At 41.3% G+C, this 26961-nt stretch overlaps 1 protein-coding gene across 5 annotated transcripts; it reads left to right on the top strand.

The window, feature by feature from the left end:
* Window positions 1-288: 288 nt before the first annotated feature.
* On the top strand, window positions 289-25280 carry EEF1AKMT1 (EEF1A lysine methyltransferase 1). 5 transcript variants are annotated; one of them, XM_054587973.1, is made up of 5 exons: window positions 289-353; window positions 4347-4509; window positions 11837-11919; window positions 20820-21100; window positions 23227-25280. In XM_054587973.1, the coding sequence occupies exons 2-5, from the start codon at window positions 4366-4368 to the stop codon at window positions 23361-23363; spliced, it is 645 nt and encodes a 214-aa protein (XP_054443948.1). In that variant the 5' UTR covers window positions 289-353; window positions 4347-4365; the 3' UTR covers window positions 23364-25280. The 5 variants fall into 5 exon arrangements, with proteins under 5 accessions (XP_054443948.1, XP_054443950.1, XP_054443949.1 ...); XM_054587975.1 differs by having other exon boundaries at window positions 321-353; window positions 4323-4509; XM_054587974.1 differs by having other exon boundaries at window positions 321-353; window positions 4320-4509.
* Window positions 25281-26961: the final 1681 nt, after the last annotated feature.

Below are 26961 nucleotides of genomic sequence, written 5' to 3'. Positions count from 1 at the left end.
CATACCAAGGCAAGCAATCATTCACTCCCTCTCCCTTATCCCCCTCTAAAAATAATTTTTTTTTTAAAGGCTGAGTAGACGGGCCAAGGAAGCCTTGATGCTTGTGAAATGTACATCTACCCAAGAGCAAATAGGTTTCTTGTGTTTCTCTGGAAGGGGATGTAGTGAGAACCTTAAATTTTAACTTAATTCACCACCATTCTTGAAGGGAGCAGCGCACCACCAGCCTGCGCCTGCGCATTACTAACGTGGGCATGGTACGCAGGCGCTCTAGCTGGGGGTGTGCGCAGGCGCAAGGGCGGTTCAGCGGTGCCGCCCACAGCCCGGATCTAGGCGACTTCCTCCGCGTGCTGGTGAGTGGACCCACGTGTCCACTGTGCGCCCTGTTTCCGGAGGTGTTTGGGGAGAAGGGGAAGCCAGTGGTGGCTGAGCTTGCCTGGCGACCCGCCCCTGTCTGTGGGGTATAGAGGAGGGTGGGGCTGGAGGCCCTTCGGTGCTTGGGATCGGAGATTGGAGGGTCACTAGGAGGGGTCTGGCCGTGACTTCACGCAGCGATGATGTAGAGGCTGGAATGCTGCCTTGTGGTTGCATGGGGGGCAGAGGGCACAACTGGATATTCCTGATCATATCCCACTGTACACAGCTTGTACCTAGTTTCTTAAGAGTTGAAAGCAACAACGTGAGTAGAGCTTTAGAAGGCGAGGTAAGTCCTTGTGTGGAGACGGGAAAGAAGTCAGGGACTGCGGTCCCTTCCTGACTCGGAGTCGAGGAGGCTCTTCTCCGTAGGCGACCCTGGATGTGGGGGGAATCCCGGTCAATGCCCTTTACTCTTCACCCATTCCTTCCCAGAATCACCTGCAGACGTAATAGGAGCCTGTACGATTTGATGCAGTGGAGGGCGGAGGGCGTGTGTTTATGCGAAGTTGACATACAGAAATTGAAAATTTTTACACATTCCTTTGTTAACTACTTTAATTATGTTGAGTCAAGTACTGTCTAAGGAAACAAAGTGAGGGCACAGCTCATTAGGAGCCTGTTTACTCTGCGGAGGCGGTGCATGAACATGCCCAGGCTTTTCTCGTGCTGTTCCTTTTGCCATCATGCCGTTTCTTCTGCAACCGTTTCCTCAAGGCCAAGATAATCCACCCGTCACCTCACTTTCACCTTCCACCTATACATGCTCTTTTTTCTGATCCATGACACTAAATGCAGCTTCTCTAACAGCGGGCTCACACATCATCACAGAGCAGTTTCTCCACCCTAGCGCTGTAGACATTTCGGGTCACATAGCTCTTTGGGGTGGAGAGTTGTCATAAATTGCAGGGAGTTGACCACCTTCTCTGGCCTCTACTGACTAGATGTGAGCAGTACCCTTCCTAGTTAATGGCAACTAAAAATGTTTCCATCCTTAGCCAGATGTTCCCCTTCTGTGAGTGCCACGTAAGACTGAATGTCAGTTTAGTAATGTGACAGCACTTACCAGCTCTTTTGGGCTTGAAAATCTCTTTCCCAGCTATTTCACAAACCCACTCAGGAAATTTACATAACACTAAAGATATGATAGATTAGTGACAAGTAAAAAATTAACACATAGAAGTTCATTTAATTTAGTCTTTAGTGATGTGTATTACATCACTAATTTTTCCCATGTAACAAGTGATGCACTCTTAACTCACTTCAGTGATGTAGGAAACAGTCTGTGATTGCTAATATTGCAGCCCCTACTCCAAATATTCCTCCATTGATCTTATATTTCATTGTCCAGCATATAATTTATTTCTGTGTATGATCTATCTCTGCCTCAATAGAATGTGAGCTCCAAGAAGAGAGGGACTGTGATTCCTGTTACCAAGACAGTGCTTAGTACAAAGCAGGGCCTCAATGAACAATTATCAAATTGATCAGCTTTAAAATAAACTTTTTAAAAAACATTTTAAAATAAGACTCATGCTAAAATATAGATTGAAATTTAATTCTTTTTACAGCTATGAAAGACAGATTACTTAAACTGCTCTTTAGAATTCTTTGTTTTGCCTTTTAAAGTCAACTGGTTTCTTTTTATAATTTTCATGTTTTATTTCTAAATGACTTGATAACACGTTTCAAGCTGCAGTTTAAAAGCCCTTCTCCAGAGATGCTGCTGTGGAAACTGCTTCTTAGTATTAATAAATAAAAATTCAAATATTCCTGTCTACAATAAGGATATACATATGTGTGTGTAGGGATGTATCTGGACATATTCTCTCTCTCTCTCTCTCTCTCTCTCTCTTTCTTCTTCTTCTTCTTCTTCTTCTTCTTTCTTCTTTCTTCTTTCTTCTTCTAGGCAGGGTCATACAGCTTGAATCAGGAACAGCTGTTACTCTTCATCTCTGCTGTGAGGCACTGGATTTTAATAGTTGCTCAGTTCTTTTCCCAAATGAAAGAAACATTCATTCCTGAAATACTCAACCAAAATGAAACCTCCTAGTGGTTTGCAATCAGTTTGCTGTGCTGTTTCAGTTTCTCTTGCACACAATAATCTGTGGAATTTCCTCTTGGAAATGCTCTAGCCTAGTGTGCTTTGCTGGAAATTTATTCTTTTTTTTCCAGTAAACTAAAATGATTCATTTCAGTCCTTCAGTACTCACAGGGGGCATCAAACTGGAAGCCATTTCAGGTACTTTTTATTCACAGGATCAAATCCACAGGTCTCTGCCAATGCGTAATAAACATTTAAGAAATTTTTATGTGTACTTCTTTCCAAGCCCATCCCTCACTCCCAGGAGGAAGCGCTATCTTTAATCTTCAGTTTTTTATTCACTTGCTTTTATCTGTGTGTTTTTGAACTTCATTTAAGTGGACTCAGTTATACTATATGTATTCTGTAACTTTGTGACTTACACATTCTTGAGATTTGTGATTATACACTTGTTTGTCCATAGTTGGTACATACCAGGTTTTGTTTTTGTTTGTAGGATTTTATATGGAAAGTCTGGCTTTTTGATTTTGAAAGGAAGAAAAAAGTACCATCAAGAGACATTTCTCATTTTAAATGGCTACTCGGCATTTTTTACACATTCTTCCTAGGCCTGGGGAATTCCTCCTCTAAGTCTTGCTTTTCCAGTTGCCCTTGGTGGCTGGGGCCTGAGGCCAAGACTGGATCAGATACATTCACATAGGCCTTAGAGTAGAATGGGGGCAACATGACAAAGCTCTTGAATAATTTCTGCTGACCTTTAACACTTCACTTGCTGTAACATTTAGACAGTGTTTTAAAAAGCAAATGGTATGCCATGTCTGTGCCAAGAATAACTTGATTTATAAATGTGTTTGGTTCCTGTGTAGTAAGGAATTTACCTCCCCCAGATAGAGGTTTGGCCTTTGACGGGTAACCTGTAAACATTTTCCTAAGCAATAGAAATGTCTGTTATTCGTGGAGGACCTTCAAGCTATACCAACCTCAGGGACGGGAGCTGGGCACTGACTTCAACCTGGTGGGCAGTAATTCAGTCAATCATGGCAATGCCATGGAAGCCTTAATACAAACTAGATCCTGACGCTCACACATGGATGCCAGAAGGGTAGTACCTCCTGAGGGCAATAGAAGCTTCCTGTTTGCAATGTTCTTGGACTCTGTGCATCTCTTCCTTGGTTGGCTCTAGTTTGTACCCTTTCCCTGTAATAACTGTGAGTATAATGGCCCTCAGTGAGTTCTGTGAGGCTTTCTAGCAAATCACTGAACATGAGGGTGGTTTGGGGAGCCCTGGAACGAGCAGTTGTTGGAGGTCTTGGACAGACCTGGCTGTGTTCACTGATTGGGGGGTACCTAAAGAAGTAATTGTGCCTGGCCATGCATTCCCACAAAAACACCTTCCTTTTCTCCCTTTGTTTTACTTTTCTTCCTCCCCTTCTTCTGTTATCCCTTTTATTTTTCATAGCTCTTTCTGTTGTCTTCTTTTTCTTCTTCAATCAGTCCTTTATTTATCCTATCAATAACACCCAGGAGCCTTAGGACCTAAGCAGTAATGTTCAAGTATAAAAAGATCTCTGATTCAGAGAATCTACTGTGAACTATCTGCACATTGCTATTGGAGTACCAGAAGAAGCAAAATGTTTTTAAATACTTATGAAAATTTTTGCTCTACAAATTATCATAAAAATCTGAAAATTGCATTTGTAAAAACTAAGTATCTTTAAAGAGCAACTCTGCATTTGTTAAATGGAAGACCTCTGTAGATGTTTGATCTCTTTTAAATATGTTTGCCTTTTTTAGAAAGCTCACTTTCAGTTTGGAACTTTGCTGTGAGATAAACATTTTTTCTTTGTTATTTGATGGGAAGAAGCACTTTCACTTATCTGCACTGCAGGCCATAGACAATTTGTGAGATGAGTGACTTGGAAGATGACGATGTTCCCCAGCTTTCTTTCCACACCTTAGCAGCTCTCCAGGAATTTTATGCTGAGCAGAAGCAGCACAGCGGTCCAAGTGGGGATGACAAATACAGCATTGGGAAGATAGAAGAGAACTGGGTGAGTAAATGCATCCCATATCTACCAGGAAATAGTGGTATGGCACCTGCTCTGGACCTAGTCCATGTTTGTCTATATCCCATCTGGTACCCAAGTGTGTCCCCTGCCATTTGGGAGCTGATAACCTAATTGGGGAACTGGGACAGAAAGCAGTCCAGGAATAGTCTAAGATGGTGCAAATGCAGATTTTCCTGGGGCTGAACTCTCTGGCTGGTTGACAATTAGCAGACAGGACTTCTCAGACGGGAATGGCATGTTATTATAGCCAACATAATGTTGGGATACCTTCCTGTATGTAGGCACACGCTGATGGTTTTTATACAGACCAGCAATCCTGTGGCAAGGGCAAAGTGTCATGGCAGTAAATGCTATAACTGAACTTAAACATGTAGTGAAACAATGAAGGGGAGTTCACTTGATATTAATAGTTTCTGGTGCATACTGTGTATTTTAATTGTATTTTATTATCCAAATAAGAATAGAAAGTAGAAGAGAAAAATAATGAGTTAAGAAAAACTCCTAACCTGAGCTGGGACGTAGAAATTTAAATTTGTTGAAGGATGTAGTTGAGAAATAGATGCTTGAATTTTCTATGATTCCCCCAGGTAATAGATTTGTCTTACTCTATTCCTTTGCAACTGGAATGAAGCTTTGCATATGCTTGTTGGTTTCCTTTTATATAGTCTTTTACATTTTGTCAAGTTTGAGTTTCTTGTATAAAGTGTTCCTATTTACCATCTGTTTGAAACTGACCCGATGAAAATGTTTCTTTCCATTACTCTGAATGTTTGACCTACCCAAAACCTCTTTCCCACTGTTTGCTTCTTTGTGTGTTTGTCTTCTAGCAAGTGCTTCTGTTAGATAGATAGTACAACATCAGAAATCTGAAGAGCTGCAGTATCCTTGAATAGTCTACCCTTTCTCTTTTCCTTCTGTTTAATTTTTTGAATACTGTGTCTCTGTTCTGGGTTTATGAGATGTCAGTAATACCACTGGCCCCTGGCCCTGCCATCAGGGGAGAAATGGGCCTATTGCATTGCAGAGGAATCTACTTTCTCCACTAAAATAAGACAGTTTCTAAATGTGAGTAATTAATAATCACTAGAAATTTAAAAGGAAATAATCAGCATGCATAGAAAGGAGCAAGATGAAAAACAAACAACTTCACCCTTAGGGAAAAGCAGATAATTCAGGAAGTATTTCTCAGGTAAAGAGGCCACAGAAAAGAGGTAGGGACTGGACATCTTTGTGGTGTCCTTTAACATATTCTCTGTAATAAGTGTCATGGCAGTAAATGCTATAACTGAACTTAAACATGTAGTGAAACAATGAAGGGGAGTTCACTTGATATTAATAGTTTCTGGTGCATACTGTGTATTTTAATTGTATTTTATGATCCAAATAAAAATAGAAAGTAGAAGAGAAAAATAATGAGTTGAGAAAAACTCCTAACCTGACTGTATTTTGGTGAGGATATGGGGAAAAGGGAACTCTTGTGCCCTACTGGTATAACACAGTCCTCTGTAATTCTGTTAGTTGATAGTTGAATCTAGTGGCTTAATCAGATTCACAGTTAGTATTTTGGTGGGGGGCGGGGCAGGACTCATACACAGGTAGGGTGTGTTCTTCCATCAGGAGAAGCATTGATTGCTTGTCGCCTTCTGTGGTGTGAACAGCCCATGGTGCAAAATGCCTCCACTTTGCAATTAGTGAGGGCCTTTTGTTAATTTATTTGTTTTTTTAAATTTTATTTTTCAATTCCAAGTTTACATTCAGTATTATTTTATATTAGTTTCAAGTGTGCAGAATGGTGGTTAGGTAATCATATACTTTACATAGTGGTGCCCCCAATATTTACAGTACCCCCTGGCACCATACATAGTTGTTAGAACATTATTGACTATATTCCCTATGCTCTACTTTACATCCCCATTACTATTTTGTAACTACCAATTTATACATTTTTATACCTTCAACGTTTTCACCCAGTCCTCCAACCCACCTCTCCTCTGGAAACCATCGGTCTCTTCTCTGTATCAGTCTGTTTCTAATTTATTTTTGGTTATTTATGTTGCTCTATAGAGTGAGATCATATGGTGTTTGTCTTTCTTTGTCTGACTTATATCACTTAGCATAATACCTTCTAGGTCCAACCAAGCTGTCCCAAATGGTAAGACAGCATTATTATTATTATTATTTTTTATGGCTGAGTAATATCCCATTGCATATATGTACCACAACTTTTTTATCTACTTTTATCTACTTGAGTTGCTTCCGTAGTTTGGCTGTTGTGAAAAACACTGCAGTGAACACAGGGATGTGTATATTCTTTTGAGTTAGTGTTTGGATTTCTTTGTATATATACCCAGAATTGGAATTGCTGGGTCATTAGGCAGTTACATTTTTAATTGTTTCGAGTGTCTTCCGTACTGTTTTCCACAGTGGCTACATCTATCTGCATTCCCAACCAGTAGGGCACAAGAGTTCCCTTTTCCCCATATCCTCACCAAAACTTGTTTTTTGAGTTATTTATGATTGTCATTCAGACAGGTATGAGGTGATATCTCATTGTTTTAAATTGCATTTCTCTGATGATTAGTGACACAGAACTATGGGGGACTCCGGCCTGCGAAGTCCCCCAGTTCGCCACAGTTGAAAGAATGAGTCGTTCCAGACACTGTTTGCTTGTCAAGAAAAGGGGAAGACAATTCTTTCTAAAGGAGAATGCCCCGAGCCCCTGTGTTCAATGGCTTTTATTGAGAGAGTTACAAGCAGGGGATAGGTAGAAGGAATGTATAGGTAATCTAATTACATCAGTAGCTTAAGCTTACAGAGAATAGCTGTTGTTTAAAGATGACAATGGCAGGAACACACCAAACTGCTTTAGGTCCAAGTTGAGCAAACATCATGGCGCCAGGTGGGATTTGGATCAGGTTCCAGGAATTTTGTAAATTTCTTTCCCAGCCTTGAGCTGCTTTTCTGGTATAAGATTAACAGAGCTTGAAGGAGAAACAAACCATGCTTCAAGGAATGTAATTTACTTCAAACCCCCTGCCACGCCCCCCTTCCCGGCTGAGGGAAAGTCAGATGTCCCCCAGGGGCCCTCGGAGTTATTATCAGGTCTTACAGTGTTCAGGCCAAGGCTTACGGGTCCTCTCCCAGGCCCCAGCTTGCCCGGGACTCCAGTTCCCAATACCACTCAAAGTGGCCCTCTACACAGAACATCTTGTCATATGTCTGTTGACCATCTGGATGTCCTCTTTGCAGAAGTTTCTGTTCAGGTACTCTGCCTACTTTTTAATCAGATTGTTTGGTCTTTTGATATTGAGTTGTATGAGTTCTTTATAAATTGTGGATATTAACCTCTCATAGGATGTATCATTGGCAAATTTGTTTTCCCATTCAGTAGGTTGTCTGTTCATTTTGTTGGTGGTTTCCTTTGCTGTGCAAAAACTTTTAATTTGATGTCATTCTATTTGTTTATTTCTTTTGTTTCCCTTACCCAAGGAGGTATATAAGAAAATATATAGCTAAGAGAAATGTCAGAGATTTTACTGCCTATGTTTTTTTTTTTAAAGATTTTATTTATTTTTAGAGAGGGGAAGGGAGGGAAAAAGAGAGGAAGAGAAACATCGACGTGTGAGAGAAGATAGTGTGATATCTATCAGTTGCCTTCTTCATGCCCCTAACCAGGGACCTAGCCTGCAGCCCAGGCATGTGTCCTGACCTGGAATCAAAACTGGCTATCTTTCAGTTTGTGGGACAGTGCCCAGTCCACTGAGCCACACCAGTCAGGGCATGCCTGTGTTTTCTTCTAGGACTTTTATGGTTTCAAGTCTTTACATTTAAAGTCTTTAACCCATTTTGAGTTTATTTTTGTATGTGATGTAAGAAGGTGGTCTTGTTTTATTTTTTTGCATTTATCTGTCCAGTTTTCCCAACACCATTTATTGAATAGACTGTCTGTACCTCATCGTGTGTTCTTTGTCTCCTTTATTATATATTTATTGACCATGTAAATGTGGGTTATTTCTGGGTTCTCTGTTCTGTTCCATTGATCTATGTGTTTGCTTTGATTACTGTAGCCTTGTAATATAATGTAATATCAGGTAGTGTGATTCCTCCAACTTTGTTCTTTCTCAAGATTACTTTGGCTATCTGGGATCTTTTGTGGTTCCACATAATTTTTGGATTATTTGTTCTAATACTGTGAAAAATACCACTGGTATTTTTATAGAAATTGCATTGAATCTGTAGATTGCTTTGGGTGGTATGGACATTTTAATAATGTTTGTTCTTACTATTCATGAACATGGTATATACTTCCATTGATTTTTGTCTTCAATTTCTTTCTTCAGTGTCTTATGATTTTCTTAGCACAGATCTTTTACTACCTTGGTTAAATTTATTCCAAAGTGTTTTATTTTTTGATGCAGTTACAAATGCATTTGTTTTCTTAGTTTCCCTTTGTGATAGTTCATGATCGGTGTTTAAAAATGCAACCAAGCCCTGGCTGGTGTGGTTCAGTGGATTGAGTGCTGGCCAGTGAACCAAAACGTCACCTGTTTGATTCCCTGTCCAAGCATGTGCCTGGGTTGCGGGCCAGGTCCCCAGTTGAGAGTGTTCAAAAGGCAACCAATCAAATTTTCTCTCATACATTGCTGTTTCTCTCCCTCTCTGAAATGCTCTGAACATATCAATTAAATCCATCTGATCTAGTTTGTCATTTAAGGGCACTATTCCCTTGTTGATTTTTGTTTGGAAGGTTTATCCATTTATATCAGTGGTGTGTTAAAGTCCCCTAACTATGACTGTATTTCTGTCAGTCTCTTCCTTTATATCCATCAAGATTTGCTTTATGAATTTAGATGCTCTTATGTTGGGTGCATAAATATTTACAAGGCTTATATCCTCTCGTTGGATTCATCTCTTTATTATGTAATGTCCTTCTTTGTCTCTTATTATATCCTTTGCTTTAAAGTCTATTTTGTCTGATAAATATTGTACCTAGCCTTTTTCTTTGTTTCTATTTGCATGAAATATTTTTTTCATCCCTTTGTCTTTTGATCTGAAGTGGATTTCTCATAGACATCGTATATGTGGGTCTTGTTTTTTTATCCAGTCAGCTGTTCGATGTCTTTTGATGGGAGTATTTAATCCATTTACATTTAAAGTGATTATTGATAGGAATGTATTTCTTGTCATTTTATTATATACATTTATATCCGTCTTTATTCTTCCTCCTCTTTTTCCTCCTGCTGCTACTGCTGCTGCTTTTTCTTCCTCTTCTTCAAGAAGTCCCTTTAACATTTCTTGTAATACTATATTGGTGGTGATGAACTTTTATATCTTTTTCCTGTGTGGAAAGCTCTTTAATTTCCTGCAATTTTGAATGATATCCTACATGGGTAGAGTAGACTTAGTTGTAGGTCCTTGCTTTTCATCATTTTGAATATTTCTTGTTAATCCCTTCTGGCCTGAAGTGTTTCTGTTGAGAAATCAGCTGACTGTCTTATGGGAGTTCTTGCTGCTTAAAGATTTTTTATTTGTCTCTAACCTTTGCCATTTTAATTATGATGTATCCTGGTGTGGGTCTCTTTGGTTTTATCTTGTTTGGGACTCTGAGCTTCCTGGACTTGTGTGTCTTTTCCCTTTACCAAGTTAGGAACATTTTCAGTCATTATTTCTTCAAATCGTTTCTCAATCCCTTATTCTTTCTTTTCTCCTTCTGATATCCTATGATGCAGATGTTATACTTAAACATACTTAAAGTATGGTCCTTAAACTATCCTCATTTTTTAAAAATTCTTTTTTATCTTTGCTGCTCTGGTTGTGTTTTCTGCTACCTTGTCTTCCAAGTCATTGATTCGATCTTAAGTTCTTCAAGCATCCTTATAACCATTGTTTTGAACTGTTTATCTGGTAGTTTGCTTGCCTCCATTTCATTTAGTTCTTTTTCTGGAGTTTTCTCCTGTTCTTTCATTTGGGGCATATTTCTTTGTCTCCCCATTTTGGCTGCCTCTCTGTGTTTGTTTTTGTGTATTAGGTAGATCTGGTATGTCTGCCAGCCTTAGTAGAGTGGCCTTATGTAGTAGGTGTCCTGGGAAACCCCGTAGCGCAGCCTCCCTGTTCAGCTGAGCTGGGTACTCTAGGAGTGACCCTTGTTTAGGTTATGCAAGCCCTCTTGTTGTAGTTGAGTCTTTTTTTTCAAAAACATTTAAAAAAAATTCTCACCTGAGGATATGTTTTATTGATTTTAGAGAGAAAGGAAGGGAGAGAGAGAGACATCAATGTAGGGGAGAAACGTAGATTGATTGCCTCCTGTATGTGCCCTGACCAGGGATCAAACCTGGTCTTTTGGTGTGCAGGACAATGCTCCAACCAATTGAACCACCAGGCCAGGGCAAGAGTTGAGTCTTGATCGCTGTTGGCCCATCCCTGGGTGACATTGACTGTCAGACTGTCTGATTATGAGAATTGACCCTGACCAGTGTACAAGCTGCTGAACAGGGGCTGATGCCATGAAACCAAATTCACCCCAGCAGGGTCTGGTGCATACTGAAAGCTCCCTCTGGGTGTGCCTGTTGTGGAGCTAATCAGGTGGTGCTCTGATATGATCTGAAGTCATTTTCTGGTTGTGTTGGTTTGGGGGCCTCTTGATAGAGACTCCTATGCAAGTCAGAGTCAGATGCTGCCTGTGACCTGGGCTATCTGTTAGGAGCTACAAAGCAATCCACAGTTGGTGGCTGCTGTGCTGGGACTGGGTGTGTGTGGTAGGGGCCAGCCCTTTTTGTATTTCTGCCCTACCAGTCTTGATGTGGCTATTCTATAAATCCTTGGTTATAAAACTTCTCTTCAGGTAGTCTTAAGTTTATTATTCAGTTGATTGTTCTGTAATTTAGTACTAATTCCACTATGGTTCTGGGAAAACTTGAGTGTAATTTCCACCTACCCACCCACCATCTTGGATCCCCAGCCTTCTATTAATGAAGCAGACTGACAGCTGTTGGGGGGTGGGGGGTGGGGGGAGGCGGGAGAGGGGACTGGATTAGCCAAAGAGCTATATATGCATAAAGCACAGGCACAGACAACAGTGATGGCCAGAGGAAAGGGGCTGCTGAGGGCAGTGGGGCGGTGAGCAAAGGGGGTGAAAATGGGGACATCTGTAGTAGTGTAAAGAATAAAAGTAAAGTAAAAAAAATAATTTCCTTGAAATCGGTTTTATAGAGAAAAAAAGGAAAAAATTTAAATATATGCACAGGTTTAAATTGAAGGAAAAAAATTTATATTAATTCTTAAGTGATTTCAACTCATCCCTCTGTTACAGCAATTGAGCCAGTTTTGGTACAGTCAGGAAACTGCTTTGAGGCTTGCTAAGGAAGTGATTGCAGCTGCTGGGGAAGGTGGAAGGTGAGAATCAAATTTTGTTTTTTTGTTTTAATCTGAATATTTTAACTCTCCTTCTTAGATGAGAAATGCTTTGTAACAAGTCTGAATCATAATCTGCATAATTTGTAGTTCATGGTATGAGGAATAAAAAATGCAGCAATGACAAGTTTGGAGATACCCAGAATTGTATTCATTGTAAAATATCTTATCTCTGTCCTTTTAAAAAAATTTTTAAATTTATTTTTATTTTTTAGTTTAATCTTTATCATAGTTTTTCCATTACCATTTAATCCCCTTATACCCCATACCTCCTGTGTCCTTTTTTAAAAATTTGTTAACCTGCTTCTTACTTTTATACCCCTAATACTTGACTTTTTGAAGTTTTAAGAATGTAGGTTTTCTTTTTTAAACTTTTTTTTTATCAAAACTTTAAATACATGTAATTAAAAGTCAAATGGTCCTAAAGTCTTGTTAAAAAAAAAATCTCCATTTCTAATTTTTCCCCCTTGCCCACCTCCTCCTCTTTTCAGCTCCCTTCTATAGATTCTTTGGTATTTCCAACCATATTTTTTTATTTTTAATTACATTTGTTAATTACACCACTGTTCATGTCCATGGGTCATGCGTATAAGTTCTTTGGTTACTCCATTTCCTATGCTGTACTTTTCATTCCCATAGCTATTCTGTAACTACCTATTTGTACTTCTTAATCCCCTCTTCTCTTCATCCATTCCCCTACACACACCTCCCATCTGGCAACCATCAAAATGTTCCCCGTATCCATGATTCCGTCTCTGTTCTTCTTGTTTACTTAGTTTGTTTTTTAGACTCAGTTGTTGATAGGTAAGTATTTTTTGCCATTTTATTGTTTTTAGTTTATTTAAAAAAATATTTTATTTATTTTTACAGAGGGGAAGGGAGGGAGAAAGAGAGGGAGAGAAACGTCAATGTGTGGTTGCCTCTTGAGCACCCGCTACTGGGGCCCTGGCCCACAACCCAGGCATTTGCCCTGCTAGGTGTTGAGCCTGCGACTGTTTGGTTGCATGCCGGTGCTCAGTCCACTGAGCCACACCAGCCAGGGCGTATTCTTCTTAGTTTTGATCTTCTTTTTCTTAAATAAGTCCCTTTAACATCTCATATAATAATGGTACAACCATGTTTTTAAATAATATACTTATGTTGGCCCTTCTGGATTTATCATTTGTGACATTGGTTCCTGACTTCTTACCACAGAAAATTAGGCTTTATCTCTTTCAGACTTCACCACTTCCACAAACGTTCATGCTTTCTGTCTATGCTCCCAGTAGTTTTTCCTTGATTTGGGCCAAAATGAGGTTAATGTAGTTATGAAAACATAAGTGTTCTTTACAGCTGAGGCTTTTACTTTTTTTGTACTGTAAAATTTTTCATTTTTTTTCTGAAGGAAATGTCTCCTATTTTGTATGTGTTTCTATGTCCATATCACTTATTAACCCTCAAATTCTCCCCTAGTTGTATAAATCTCCTATCTATAAATGCAAAAGTAATTTAACTCCTTGAAAAAAAATTACCCCAGGGCTTTACCACCTGTTCCAAGCTGGACTCTTTGATTTCTAGCTCTTATCTTGGCATCTCCCTTCACCATCATGCTGAGGATCCTTTTTCCTTTTATTCTGGATTCCCAGGTTCCTGTACCGCAGTTCTCAGCTTGCAGCCTTGTTTGGGTTGGGTCCATCCTTTAATAGTTTCCACAGAAAAGAGATGTGGGAGGCAAATTTTTAAAGCCTTGTCTAAAAATACCTTTATTCTCCCCTACTCTGGATTGTAACAGTTTTGCTCGTGTGTAATTTGGATTTTGAGGACATTGTTTCACTGCCTCCAAGTATTCATAGGTACTATTGAGAAATCCCATGCTGCTCTGAGTTCTTTTAGGAAATCTGTATTCTCCCATCCTTGCTCAGTACACATTTAGGATTTTCTCTTAATCCCCAGTATTTGATGTGTCCTGGTGTAGAGCGTTCCCTTCTTGTGCTGGAGGGAAGGGGCCCTTTCTTTCTAATTTCCTCCAGTTTGGAAGAACTGTCTTAAAGTTATTTCTTTGATTTTCTCCTTTTTCCTGTTTCTCTTTCTGGAACTCCTGTTAGTATTTCAGTGTTAGATCTACTTTTCTTCTGTCTTTTTTTCCCATCTATTGTCTTTTTCACCTTACTCTCTGGGAAAAGTCCTCAACTTTATTTCTAAACTTTCTGCTGGGTTCACCAGTTCTGGTATCATATATGTAGTAACCTACAGCTCTCTTTCAGAGTCACTGAATATTTCTTTACTACTGTATCTTGTTCATCCTTCTGAGGATATTAACTCCAGTATATTTTTTAAAAAGTTTTCTTCTGTTTACCCCAGGATGCCTTTTCTGTTTGTTTGTTTGTTTGTTTGTTTATTTTGGTTTCTAATATTAGGTGCTTTTCCTGAATGTCTATTGACCTTCTCTGTCTGTTCACATTAAGGTTTGAAAGCTCTTAACACATGGCAGACCTTATCTACTTGATCTTTGCAGTCTGATGACCTGGATAGGCTATTTCCTAGGTAACCCCCAGTTTCACTCTCTCTGGGTATTTCATCTTGGGCTGGTCAGAGCTCTAGAAAGAGTCTTCTAATTCCTCCCTGAAAGTTATGTGTGTTGTGACATCATCCTGGGGGCAAGGGGTGGGGCACATAGCTGAGAGGACTGTAGGTCCCAGCATCTAGTAGGTTTAACTTAATTGTTGTCATTGCCACACAGTACTGCATCACTAGTTGTGCCGGCACCCCCTCATTGTCCCCCAAGCCAGAGACAGTCCCTCCAGTTTTCCTCCGGTCATGTAGGGTGGACACCTGGGGGCCTGGGAGAGGGAGGAGAGGCCTGGGAAGTACTGTCTTCTTACATGGACCTTCAGCCCACTTCTTGAGTTAACTGGGCAGCAGCATCCTGAGCCTTTGGGGTGCAGTGACGGAGACCAGGTTGCTTCCCAGCTTTCCTGGCTACTGAGATTTGGTGTCTTGGGCCTCCCAAGCCAGTTACCACCCTGCATTGCTTTCCAGCTTCCTAAGTGGGTTTCATTTGTGTCCTCATAGTCTCTTTCTCACAGGTGTAGGCTTCAACATTGAAACAGAATTTTACTTGTATTGTATTGAGTGGGCCATCATGACGGCACAAATCAACACAAATGTGTCCCACCTACCATCCGTAACTGGAAGTCCCAAGTTTTATTTTTGTCTGTTCTTTACTTTTTAAATTATATGTAGTTGTTTATTAAGTTTTTTGTAATGACAGAGTTTTTACATATGTTTTATGTTTTTTCCCATTAATATAAGGGCTTTGGATGCAACCTTTTATTTTTTCTGACAGACATCTTCCGTATTTTCAGGAACTGTGCCATAATCTTAGATGAGTAAAAGTAGGAGTGTCTGTTAAATACTCACTGCCTGCTCTGTCCCCCTGTATTCTGTGTCAGCACTTTACGAGGGCCACCTTGTTTTCACACCTTTGTGAGGTAGTTAACATTTCATTCTTTAAAGACAGAAGATAAGGCCCAAGAGATTTAGTCACTTGCTCAAGGTGAGTTAGGGGTGAACTGCTCTCCAACCCCACTGCTCCATGACAGACTCCACTCTCCTGCTGGGTTCACCACACCTGCTCCCTCCTTGTTGCATCTCATATACTTTCCTGATGCCTGTGTACATCCTTCAGAATACTTTAGAGACATTCTCTCAGCAACAAGCTCAGATTTATTTTGTCTGAAAATGCCTATATTTCACCTCTTTCTCAGGCAATAGCTTATTGTGTGTCTGTTTGCTGCTTGTTATCTCAGGACAGTGAAGACATGGTGGCTCTACACCCTTGCCCCCCGCTTCCCCCAGCCCACTGAACTCTGACAGCAGTTCTTCTTGCCCTTGCCATCCAGACTGGAACATGCATGTTTTCCGTGGAAGCATGTGTGTTATCACCAGGCTGTTAGACACTTCAAGTGTATTTGGGCCAAGCAGCCTGTCTAGCCAGCCTGGAGGCCTAACCTGCATGTGTTCAAAAATGCATCTCATAGGTTTAAAGCTGGGTTTAATTATTAATTTTTATTTATTTTAAAGTATATTTTATTCATTATTCTATTACAGTTGTCCCAATTTCTTTCCCCCCCTTTCTCCCCCTCCTCCCTGTAACCTCCAACCCTCCAGCATTTCCCCTGCCCCTTAGTTCATGTCCATGGATTGTACACATAAGTTCTTTGGCTTCTTCATTTACTATACGGTTCTTAACACCCCCCCGTCTATTTTGTGCCTACCATTTATGCTGCTTATTCCCTGTACCTTTCCCCACATTCTCTCCCTCCTGCTTCCAACTGATAACCCTCCATTTGACCTCCATTTCTGTGATTCTGTTCCTGTTCTAGTTGTTTCCTTAGTTTTTGTTTTTTATGGTCAGTTGTTGATAGCTGTGAGTTGTTGTTTTACTGTTCATAGTTTTTGATATTCTTCTATTTCTTAGATAAATCCCTTTAACTTTTCATGTAATAAGGTGATGATGAACTCCTTCAACTTTAACATCTTTGGGAAGCACTTTATCTGCCCTTAATTCTAAATGATAGCTTTGCTGGATAGAGTCATCTTGGATGTAGGTCCTTGCCTTTCATGACTTCGAATCCTTCTTTCCAGCCCCTTCTTGCCTGTTAGGTTTCTTTTGAGGAATCAGCTGATAGTCTTATGGGAATGCCTTTGTAGGTAACTCTGTCTTTTCTTCTTGCTGCTTTTAAGATTCTCTCCTTATCTTTAATCTTAGGTAATATAATTATGTGTCATAGTGTGTTCCCTTTTGGGTCCAATTTCTTTGGTACTCTCTGCACTTCTTGAACTTCCTAGAAGTCTATTTCCTTTGCCAGACTGGGGATGTTCTCCTTCATTATTTTTTCAAATAATTTTTCAATTTCTTGCTCTTCTTTCCCTTTGGCACCCCTGTGTTTTGGATGTTGGAGCATTTAAAGTTGTCCCAGAAGTTCCTAAGTCTCTCCTCAATTTTTTGAATTCTTGTTTCTTCATTCTGTTCCCGTTGGATGTTTATTTCTTCCTTTTGTTCCAAATCGTTTATCTGAGTCCCAGTTTCCTTCCCTTCACTGTTGGTTCCCTGTATATTTTCCTTTATTTCACTTTATATAGCCTTCATTTCTTCCTTAATTTTTTAACTGAGCTCAATCATTTCTGTGAGCATCCTGTTTACCAGTGGTTTGAAGTCTGCATCAGATAGGTTATCTATCTCCTCATCACTTAGTTCTTTTTCTGGAGTTTTGATCTGTTCTTTCGTTGGAGCCATATTTTTTTTTTTTCCTCAGTGCACCTGTTACGTTGTAAGGGGCTAATTATTAATTTTTAAAAGAAGTATTTTTTTGGAGGCAAGATGGCTGTGCGGGTAAGCTTGGATTGCCTCCTCACACAACCACATCAAAATTACAACTAAAGTGCAGAACAACCATTATTCAGAACCATGAGAAATAGAGCTGAATGAAGTCCTGCAACTACAGAATTAAAGAAGAAAGCACATCAGGCTGATAGGAGGGGCAGAGACGCAGAATGGGCTGGTTCCATAGCCACGTGTGGCAGATAAAAATTAGGAGTGATATTTTGAGAGTGAGGATTCCCAGCTCCCCCAGGCCAGGGTTTCAGTGCCAGGAAGATAAGTCCCTATAACTTCTGGCTGTAAAAACCAGTGAGAATTGAGGCTGTGGAAGACAACTGCTAGAGACCTAGGCAGTTTCTCTTAAAGGGCCATGCACAGATTTACTCAAACTCCCTCTGAGCTCCAGCATGGGAGCAGCAGACTGAAAGGCACTAGAGGCATACAGGAAGGAACTGAAGTGTCTGGCATTACGGTGAGAGCCATGGAGCAGCTTTCTCTGAACAGAAGTGCTAACAGAGGCCATTGTTTCTTTTCTGAGCCTTCCCCTAGTGGAGCAGGCAGGCAGGTGCCATGTCTGAGACTCCATATATATGGTTTACACTGTTTGCCCTACTCTGGTGATTCCCTGAGCTTCCACCCAGGCTGTTTCCAGTGGTTTTTCCTTTTCAGTTGCTTGCCTCAGCTCAGGCTTTAGATTTCTCTAAATTCTTACAAAGAAGCAGCATCTTACCTCAGCGTGCTTTGTGCCTATGGCTCAGTGGCACCAGGCCAGCACTAGCAGGAGTTGCTCGTTCATAGTTTGGACTTGCTTGGGCACCTCCAAACATAATATAAGTAGCGCTAACTGCAGATTGCTTTGTAGCTCATGCTGATGGCCTCAGACAGAATGCAGGTGATGGCTTGCATTCTTGCCTGCACCACGCAGGAGGCCCCAGAGCCTGCTTACCCAATGGACAGCTACAGATCATGTTGGAGCACCACCACCCAACCACCTCCACAGGCGACACACTCAAGGGGCGGACTCAGTAGGCACCAGAGCTCAGCTGAAGTCAGTCTTGCTCTGTGGAATTGGCCGCTCCACAGCCAATCCTCCATTGTAGTCTGAGGTTGGTGGTCAGTGGTCACAGCCAATCTTTGCAGCTGATCAAACTGGGTAAATCCCTTCCATTGACCTGCCAACAGCAGTCAAGCCTCAACTTCAAGAGGAGGGTGTACACAGACAACACAGTGGGTGTACCTCAAGTACCCAGTTTGGGTGATAGGGGAGGCTGTGCCACTGGACCCTACCGGACATCTACTACATTAGGCCACTCTTCAAAGCCAGGGAGTCATAGCAAATCTACCTAACATACAGAAACAAACACAGGGAGGCTGCCAGAACGAGGAGACAAAGGAACATGGCCCAAATGAAAGAACAAAACAAAACTCCAGGAAAAAACTGAACAAAATGGAGACAAGCATCTGCTAGATGCATAATTCACAACACTGATTATAAGGATGCTCAGTGAACTTAGAACTTCAAGAGCATAATAAAGGTCATAGAAACCATAAAAAGGAACCATTCGGAAATGAAGGGTGCACCGACTGAATTCAACAATTTACAGGGAATCAACAGTAGAGTAGTTGAATCTGAGAATCAAATCAGTGATTTAGAATATAAGGAGGCATAAAACATCCAATTAGAACACAAAGAAGAGAAAAAAATGTAAAAAAATGAGGATAGTGTAAGGAGCCTCTGGGACAACTTCAGGCATACCAACATTCGCACCATAGGGGTGCCAGAAAGGAAAGAGAGAGAGCAAGAAATTGGAAACCTGTTTGAAAAAAATGACAGAATAACTTGGTGGAGGAAATGGACATACAAGCCCAGGAAGCACACAGAGTCCCGAACAAGATGAACCCCTAGAGGCCCATACCAAGACACATCGTAATTAAAATGGTAAAGGTTAACGACAAAGAGAATTTTGAAAGCAGCAAGAGAAAAGCAGGTAGCTACAGGGAGCTCTCATTAGACTTTCAGCTGATTTCTCAAAAGACACTTTGCAGGCTAGATGGGATTGGGAAGAAATATTCAAAGTGATGAAAAGCAAGGACCTACAACCAAGATTATTCTATCCAGCAAAGCTATCATTTAGAATAAAAGGGCAGATAAAGAGCTTCCCAGAGAAGAGAATGCTAAAAGAGTTCATCATCACCAAACCAGTAATATATGAAATGTTAAAGGGTTTTCTTTAATAATAATAATAATAATATCAAAAATATGAACAATAAAATGATGGTAAATATATATCAACAATTGATTCTAAAAAAATAAGCAGAAGAGAAACAATCATAAATACAGAGAACATTTTGATGATTGCCAGATGGGAGGGGGCTCAGGGAGATGGGTGAAAAAGGTGAAGGCATTAGAAAGTACAGAATAGTCATGGAGGTGTAGATACAGCATAGGGAATCGAGTAGCCAAAGAACATACATGCATGATCCATGGACGGGGACAATGGCGTGGGGGTTGCCAGAGGGAGTGGGTTGGGGCTGGGTAAAGGGGAGCAAATGGGGAGAAATTGAGACAACTGTAATAGCATGACAATAAAATGTAATTTACATAACAAAATACTTTTTTTAAATGATACATATGCATGATAAAAATCTAAAAGTTATATACAGGGGATTTGGCGGGGCGGGGGGGGGGGGGGGGGGGGAGTCAGTTTCCTTTCTCATTATTTCCAGGCCTCCAGTTCTCCCATGAGGCAGCTGTGGTCTCTGGATCTGGTGCTTCTGAATGGATATTCTTATACCCATGAAAGTGGCTTTTTGCTCTTTATGTTCCTGGAGTGCATTGGGGTGTGATGGCTATATAGTATAGTATCCTTTTTAATAGATGGACCACAATCAATTCAATAGTTCATTGTTTGTTACTACTAGCTTTTTTAGAAGTTGGTTTTAAAAGTTAACTATTGGAACACTATTGATTCATAAACTGCAGGCTGCTGGTAATTTCCTTGTACAAATAAGCAGCTGAAATTTAAAGTAGCTTTTCTTCACTGAGACCTAACTTTAATGTACCTTTTTTCGAAAACTGGAGTTACTAAAGCAGTTATTTGAGGTTTTTCTTTCAAGATTATACATGTTACAAAGTAACTTGAAAATAATTCATTTGAGACTAAAAGTATTTAAAATAAATGTTATCAATGTTAAAGGACCATGAAAATAATAGATAAATTTAGGGTTGGGCTACCTAATTTTGTCCTTATAGAGTCCTTATGTCTTAATTTTTTACTATGAAAAGCACATTTATCTTTTTCATACCTTACTATTATGACTTGCAGATTTTTAAATACCAGATTCTTTTAAAAGTGAGGCAGTTATGTTTTCTCTGAGAATTTACTGCTGTCATGTTAGTTGCACTGTTACTTTCTTTCGGGAGGTCTGAGCGCAGGGACCTCTGTTTTCAGTGATGCTGTTGTCTGATGGGGGCATCTGTCCACCACAGCTCTTGATGCACTTGCTCATTGTTTTCCAGGATAGCCTGTGTGAGCACCCCCAGTGTGTACCAGAAACTGAGAGAGATGCACAGAGAAGACCTGGATGTGTACATCTTTGAATATGACAGAAGATTTGCCATTTATGGAGAGGAGTTTGTCTTCTATGATTACAATAATCCACTGGACTTCCCTGAAAAGATCGCTGCTCATAGTTTTGACATTGTCATAGTGGACCCCCCCTATCTTTCTGAGGAATGTCTCAGAAAAACCTCAGAAACTGTCAAGTACCTAACTCGGGGCAAGATTCTGTTGTGTACAGGTAGGTGATATCCTCAGGTGTCAAGAGTTGGAAGAGATCTTAGAACTTAGATCGTGAATCCACCATTTACTCTCTGACCCTGACCCGATTTTGTAACCTCTCTCTGCCCCTGTTTCCTCATCTCTAAAAATGTAGCTGGTAATGCTGCCTGTCTCTCTGGGCTGTGAGGACTGAGTGCCTCCCACACCTGGGGTGGGGTCACATTGAGAGAGAAGTGGACTCTGTGGAGTTAACATGGATTGCCTGAGTTTACAAGCTAGGCATCAGGTCAAGTTTATTACAGCAGCACAGTGTTCTTTCTGGGGCCATTGAGATACAACGAATGTGCTTGCTTTCTTTCTTTTTTTAATTAAAGATTTTTTTTATTTTTAGAGAGGGGAAGGGAGAGAGAGAGGGAGAGAAACATCAGTGTGTGGTTGCCTCTTGTGCACCCCCCCACCGGGGACCTGGCCTGCAACCCAAGCATGTGTCCTGACTGGGAATCGAACTGGTGACCCTTTGGTTCTCAGGCTGGTGCTCAGTCCACGGGGCCACACCAGCCAGGGCTGAATGTGCTTTCTTAAGGTGGATGTACTGAAATTTGACCTAGCAGTAAAATGGTAACTACCTCTCTAGTCTGGGCACTCTAGTGCCCAGGCCCTGAGGTGCAGTCCCCTGTTCCTGCACCCACACTTGTGGGTGAGCCCCGTGGCCATGTTTCTCCCCAGAGCACCCGGGCTGAGCATTGGAGCTGTTCTGATTGTTGAGCTGTACTTAGTCTAAGAACACGCCTCATCGTCTTGCAGCACTCTAGGAGGGCTGCAGGACTCCTGAGGAGCCCCTCCTCTACCTCAGCCCCTCAAGGAGACAAAACTTTCCTCAGGAACCATGTCTGAGAGCCTCCTGGATTTTTCCTCCTCTCCCCGTTCTTGGAGGGAGGATGGGGACACAGTCTAGGTGACCTTGTTCACACAAATAATATTTACTTATTAATTGGCTGTGACTAGCCTTTCCAGCAGACAGGCAGGTGCCTGACCTCATGGAGTATATGTTCAGTTTTAGGGGATAGGTTAAACGTGAATACAACAGATGGAAAAATTGAGTTCCTAATTGTGATAAGTATAGGAAAGAATCAGAAAGGCGAGGTGGCACAGAGTCGGGGGCTGTACTGCAGATCGGGTAGTTCTCTGGGCCAAGCAGCACTGCAGCAGTGACCTCAAGGGAAGGTCCTAAGGATCCAGGTGCTGGGGTAAGAGGGTCCCCACACATACAGATGCCAGTCAGGGTTGGAATTTTCTTTTAAAGCATCCAGCCCCGAAAGACAGTATCCAATTTGTTTAAGGAAGATCACTCTAACTTTGTACCAACAGGGATTCATTGGGTGAGTGGACATAGCATTCAGCTGAGACAGTACTCTGGACAAAGTTGGGTGGTAGAACAGGAAGGTAGGGGTAGAGGAAAGATATACTTGGAGATGAAGCTGAAAGAATGTGCTGTGCTTTGCATGTGGAAACTGAGAACGGGTAGAATCCAGGGTGAGTCCTGGGTTTCTGTGTGTACAGCACTTGCTGCCACGGGCATTGAGGGATGGGTGCTTAGCAGCATCTGGGACAAAGTCCACAGCAATGGGCTGTGCAAGACAGGCACTGGGGTGAGGACAGGGCTGAGGGAGAAACGGGTTGGTTAGCCAAAGGCTGCTGTGAATGTATTCCTGTTAAGTTTGCAAGAAAATAACTTCTCAGGGAAAAGGTTGTCCTTCCCCATCTCATGTGACTTGCTTTGGCTAACTACACATGAAGAAAGTGACACGTGTCACTTACAATTAGACCCTGAGTGGATGTTACTGAAAAGGGGGTTTGTGACCAAAGTGGAAAATACCAGTTTTTAATAATTATTTTTGCTTTTCTTATGTTACTTAGTGGGATATAATCTATTTCTAGAACTTTAACTGTCTCAGCTTTGCAGAGACAGGAGAACTATTAAGAAAGAAAAGGAAGAAAGTAAGTCATTTGCAAAAATGTTGGAGAAAATAAAAGGGAATCTGGAGGACTGACCTCCAGCCTCATTTTCTGAGTGGTATTTTCTCACCTGAATATAGGCTGCATGCTTGTATTCATCTTCGGGTTCACCTGCTTTGTTCTCTTCAGGTGCTATTATGGAGAAAGAAGCGATGAGACTTCTTGGAGTGAAGATGTGCAGGTTTACTCCAGAGCATACCCGGAGCTTGGCCAATGAGTTTTGCTGCTACGCAAATTATGACTCCGGGCTGGATCATAATGTGTAAATGCAGGAAAGGACCCTGTGTCATATTCCCCTCTTTATTTTTTCTCAGTAGATTATGAAGCTGTGCCCTCTTCCCCTCCCCCACACTGGGCTTTCCCTGGCTTCCCAAATGAGGACATAGCGCCTCACTGGGTGTTCCTTACTCAGGGCATCATGGATTTCAGGATTTTTTCCAACTTGAATCTGTGGAATTGTAGTTGGAAGAAATCTTTGAACCCATCTAAGCTATTCTTCTCACTTAACACAGGTGAAAACAGAACTGCAAACAGCTGAGTGGCTTGGCTAATACCCAAACTGGACAGAACTTTGGCCTCCACCTTGAGCTCTACATGGGCTCATTCTGACTCTGTGCATGGACTGATTCTTCTTGCAGCTCTCCATGATGACTGCAGGACTCATGAGGAGCCCCTCCTCTACCCCAACCCCTCAAGGAGACAAGACTTTCCTCAAGAACCAGTGTCTGAGAGCCTCCTGGATTTTTCCTCCTCTCCCTGTTCTTGGAGGGAGGATAGGGACACAGCCCAGGTGACCTCTACCTGGCTCAACCCAGCATCCTACCTAGGGCCACAGCTAACGTTCCAGGCTACCTGAGAAAACAAAAGTGCTATCTGCACACCTAACACTGAAGAAAACAGGATGTGAGCAGAGGTCCAGTCTCAGTTATTCAGAAAGCATTCCCCCTACATCCACAGCACAGAATACTCCTCAGCAACACAAATGAATGAATTGTTGATACCTGCAACTTGGATGGGTTTGAAAGGCATTGTCAAGGGTGTTGTGGGGAGTGAAGAAGCCAGCCCCAAAAGTCCCATTGCATTGCCATTCATGCAGGAATGCTCTGTAGTGGAGAACAGGTCAGTGGTTGGCAGAGGCTAGGGTGGGGTGGGTGGGTCTCTATTGTACGGGGCCTATTCTGAACCTTGATTGTGCAGTGGTGACACAAGTGTACACATGTGACAGCATTACACAGTTAAACATACATACAAATGTGTGCACACATAGCTGCTAACCTGAGTGAGGTCTCAGGCAGTGCCCATGTCCATTGCTGGTCTGGAGGCTGCTGTTACATAAGATGTTATCATTGGGGGAGATTGGGTGAAGGACGCACAAGACCTCTCTACTATTTTTGCAATTTTCTGTGAATATACAATAATTTCAAAATAAAAATTTAAAAAATAACTTTGGGAAAAGATTATACTTCCCCATCTCATGTGACTTGCTTTGGCTAACTACACATGAAGGAAGTGACATGTGTCACTTCCAATTAGAAACTTGTTTTCCCTCTAACACTGTGACTAGTGATATTACAGAGAAGCAGTTTGGGCTATAGGCAGGTTCCCAAGTGGAGCCCAGCTGCAGCTGACCTGCCATGGACATGGGGGCAGTAAGAAGCAAACCTTGGAGGGTGAAAATCAGAGATGGGGATTGCTTTCACTGCAGCCAAGCACAGTGTGCCCCGGAGAGCCAGCCACACGGGAGCCAGTGCCCAGAGAAGGTGGGCCTGCCTGAGCTCGCTTCTCAAACGGCAGTTATCACATTTTTGGATAATTTAAAATCTACTTAAAAGATCACTCAGTATTTTTTTTATGAGACATTTCTATTTTTATCAGTGTACCTGGGACTTTCAGTGTTCAATACATGTTTGTTCTTTTAAAAAATAACCCCTACCATATTATTTCCTTAAGAAGCAGTTTGCTAAAAGTTACCTAGGGAGGTAACACATTCTATAACAAATAATGTATAGAAATGCAATGTGTAATTTAGGAATTGTGGGTGAGTAGCAGCCTAGAAATAACAGAATTTTAGTTCCATAAAGCTTGCATTTAAGATGAAAGAAATGTTATTTCTTCATGGGGTGGAGGCAGGAAGGGGCAAAGCTTAACTCAAATAAAAATGTAATTACATTTTTGTTTAGCAAGCAGCCAATATGTTTTTTTGTTTTGTACCCTTCGTGATTCTAGTTTTAACAAGCCCATGTTCATTTCTGATTGGCTTCTGGATTTCATGAATGATCTGTAGCTATATCCCCGCAACCTGAAAAGCTTGACCTAGGCCTGGGTGTATTCTGTGTCTGTCTGTCTGTCTCGCTCTTGGCAGGCAGGGTGAACATGGCCACCAGCTTGCGAGGAAGGCTGGGTGATGCTCTCTGGTAGGCCGTTCTGAGCACAGGGTATTCTCAGGAATAAACTCTTAACATTTTAACCACAGAACTGCAGAAACCAAAGAGGATTTTGTAAGTCCTTCCCAAATCAAAGGTTTGCACCAGGACAACCATAATGTGAGTAGAAAGAGAAGAGATTAAAATTGGCAGTTTTTCTGGCAATTCAGAGGTTTCCGTGTGTTTGGGTTGGGGTGGACAGCAAAAACAAATGAAATGCATGGTGAAGTGAATGAGAATCCCATGCTGGTTCCTTTCCTTTGCCAGTCAGAGCGGGAACCACTTACTAAAACTGATTTTTTTCCCCTTCGCCTTGACAGAAGAGATGAAGTCCAACCATAAGTTTGGGTCATTGGCCCCTGAATGCAGAAATGTGGGCAGGCACCAGTGTCTTTTGAAGGCTGTTCCCAAATGATTACATTTTTACAAAACAAGCATACAATAGAAATAAGTCTTCATTAACCAGTAAGGTACCTCCATTCTGAACACCGCCATGGAACTCTCAAAGTAGAATTACTTGAAGGAAACAAGACATGGTGGCACTTCTTGAGTGGAGTGGGAAGAAGCTATGAAATTTACAATCTAGTGCTGCTAGATTTTAGGGCGCCCAGCTGCCTGCCTGGATCAACAAGATGCAGCTGTGTTAACAGTTTTATTGGGACCAGGGGGAAAGATCCTTGAATTTTGGTGGCATAATTCTCTAGGCACTGTATTTTCCTATTTGTTGGGTAAAACACAATAGTAATGCCTCCCCTCCAAAATAAAATGTCAGTTTTAACGTGAACAAAATTCTGTTCAATAAATTCATTGAAGCAGTAGCTCCCCATACTGGATCACTGTTCTCTAGTTTCAACATACAGTGGAACCTCAGTTCATGAACTTAATTTGTTCTAGAAAACTGAGAAGTGATTTGTTCAAAAACAATCTGTTGCGTGAGAGATGCATGACTGATCATACAGGTATCAACATGAAAGGCTTGCAGGGTAGAGAATCGAGACCCAAAGTTTTGTTAGACAACTGAGACTTTTTTTTTTCTGTGAGCAATTTGGCAGAGAATGGAGTTGTTTGAGAACCAAGGTTTGACTGTATTCTAACTGCTTCTGCCTAGGGGATAGATTTCATTTTAAACTTAACTTTTATACCAAAAAAGAACCGCCCCCCGCCGCCCCAAACAGGTACTTTGAAGTAATATAAAGAGAATATGAAGAAAGAAGCTGGGTATTCACAATGTAGCTCATGAGTCACTGAAGCAAGTGTGTTTGGGCACCTACTGTGTGTGGGTGGGCACTGCCATGCTCTTCACAATACTGGTCAGCCCTCGTGATGCCTGTGAGGTGGATGGCACCACCTCATTTTATAGGTGAGCAAAATAGGTCTGATTCCTGGGCAACACATAAGGTGAGCAGTGGCCTGAGCATAACTAGTGCGCTAACAGCCAGCA

This window comes from Pteronotus mesoamericanus, unplaced genomic scaffold, assembly GCF_021234165.1.
Source record: "Pteronotus mesoamericanus isolate MK-2021 breed Mesoamerican mustached bat unplaced genomic scaffold, CSHL_Meso_final scaffold_125, whole genome shotgun sequence".
In the NCBI taxonomy this organism is placed as follows: Eukaryota; Metazoa; Chordata; class Mammalia; order Chiroptera; family Mormoopidae; genus Pteronotus; species Pteronotus mesoamericanus.
The sequence above is the reverse complement of the archived record's forward strand: the minus strand, read 5'-3'. Positions and strand labels throughout refer to the sequence as shown.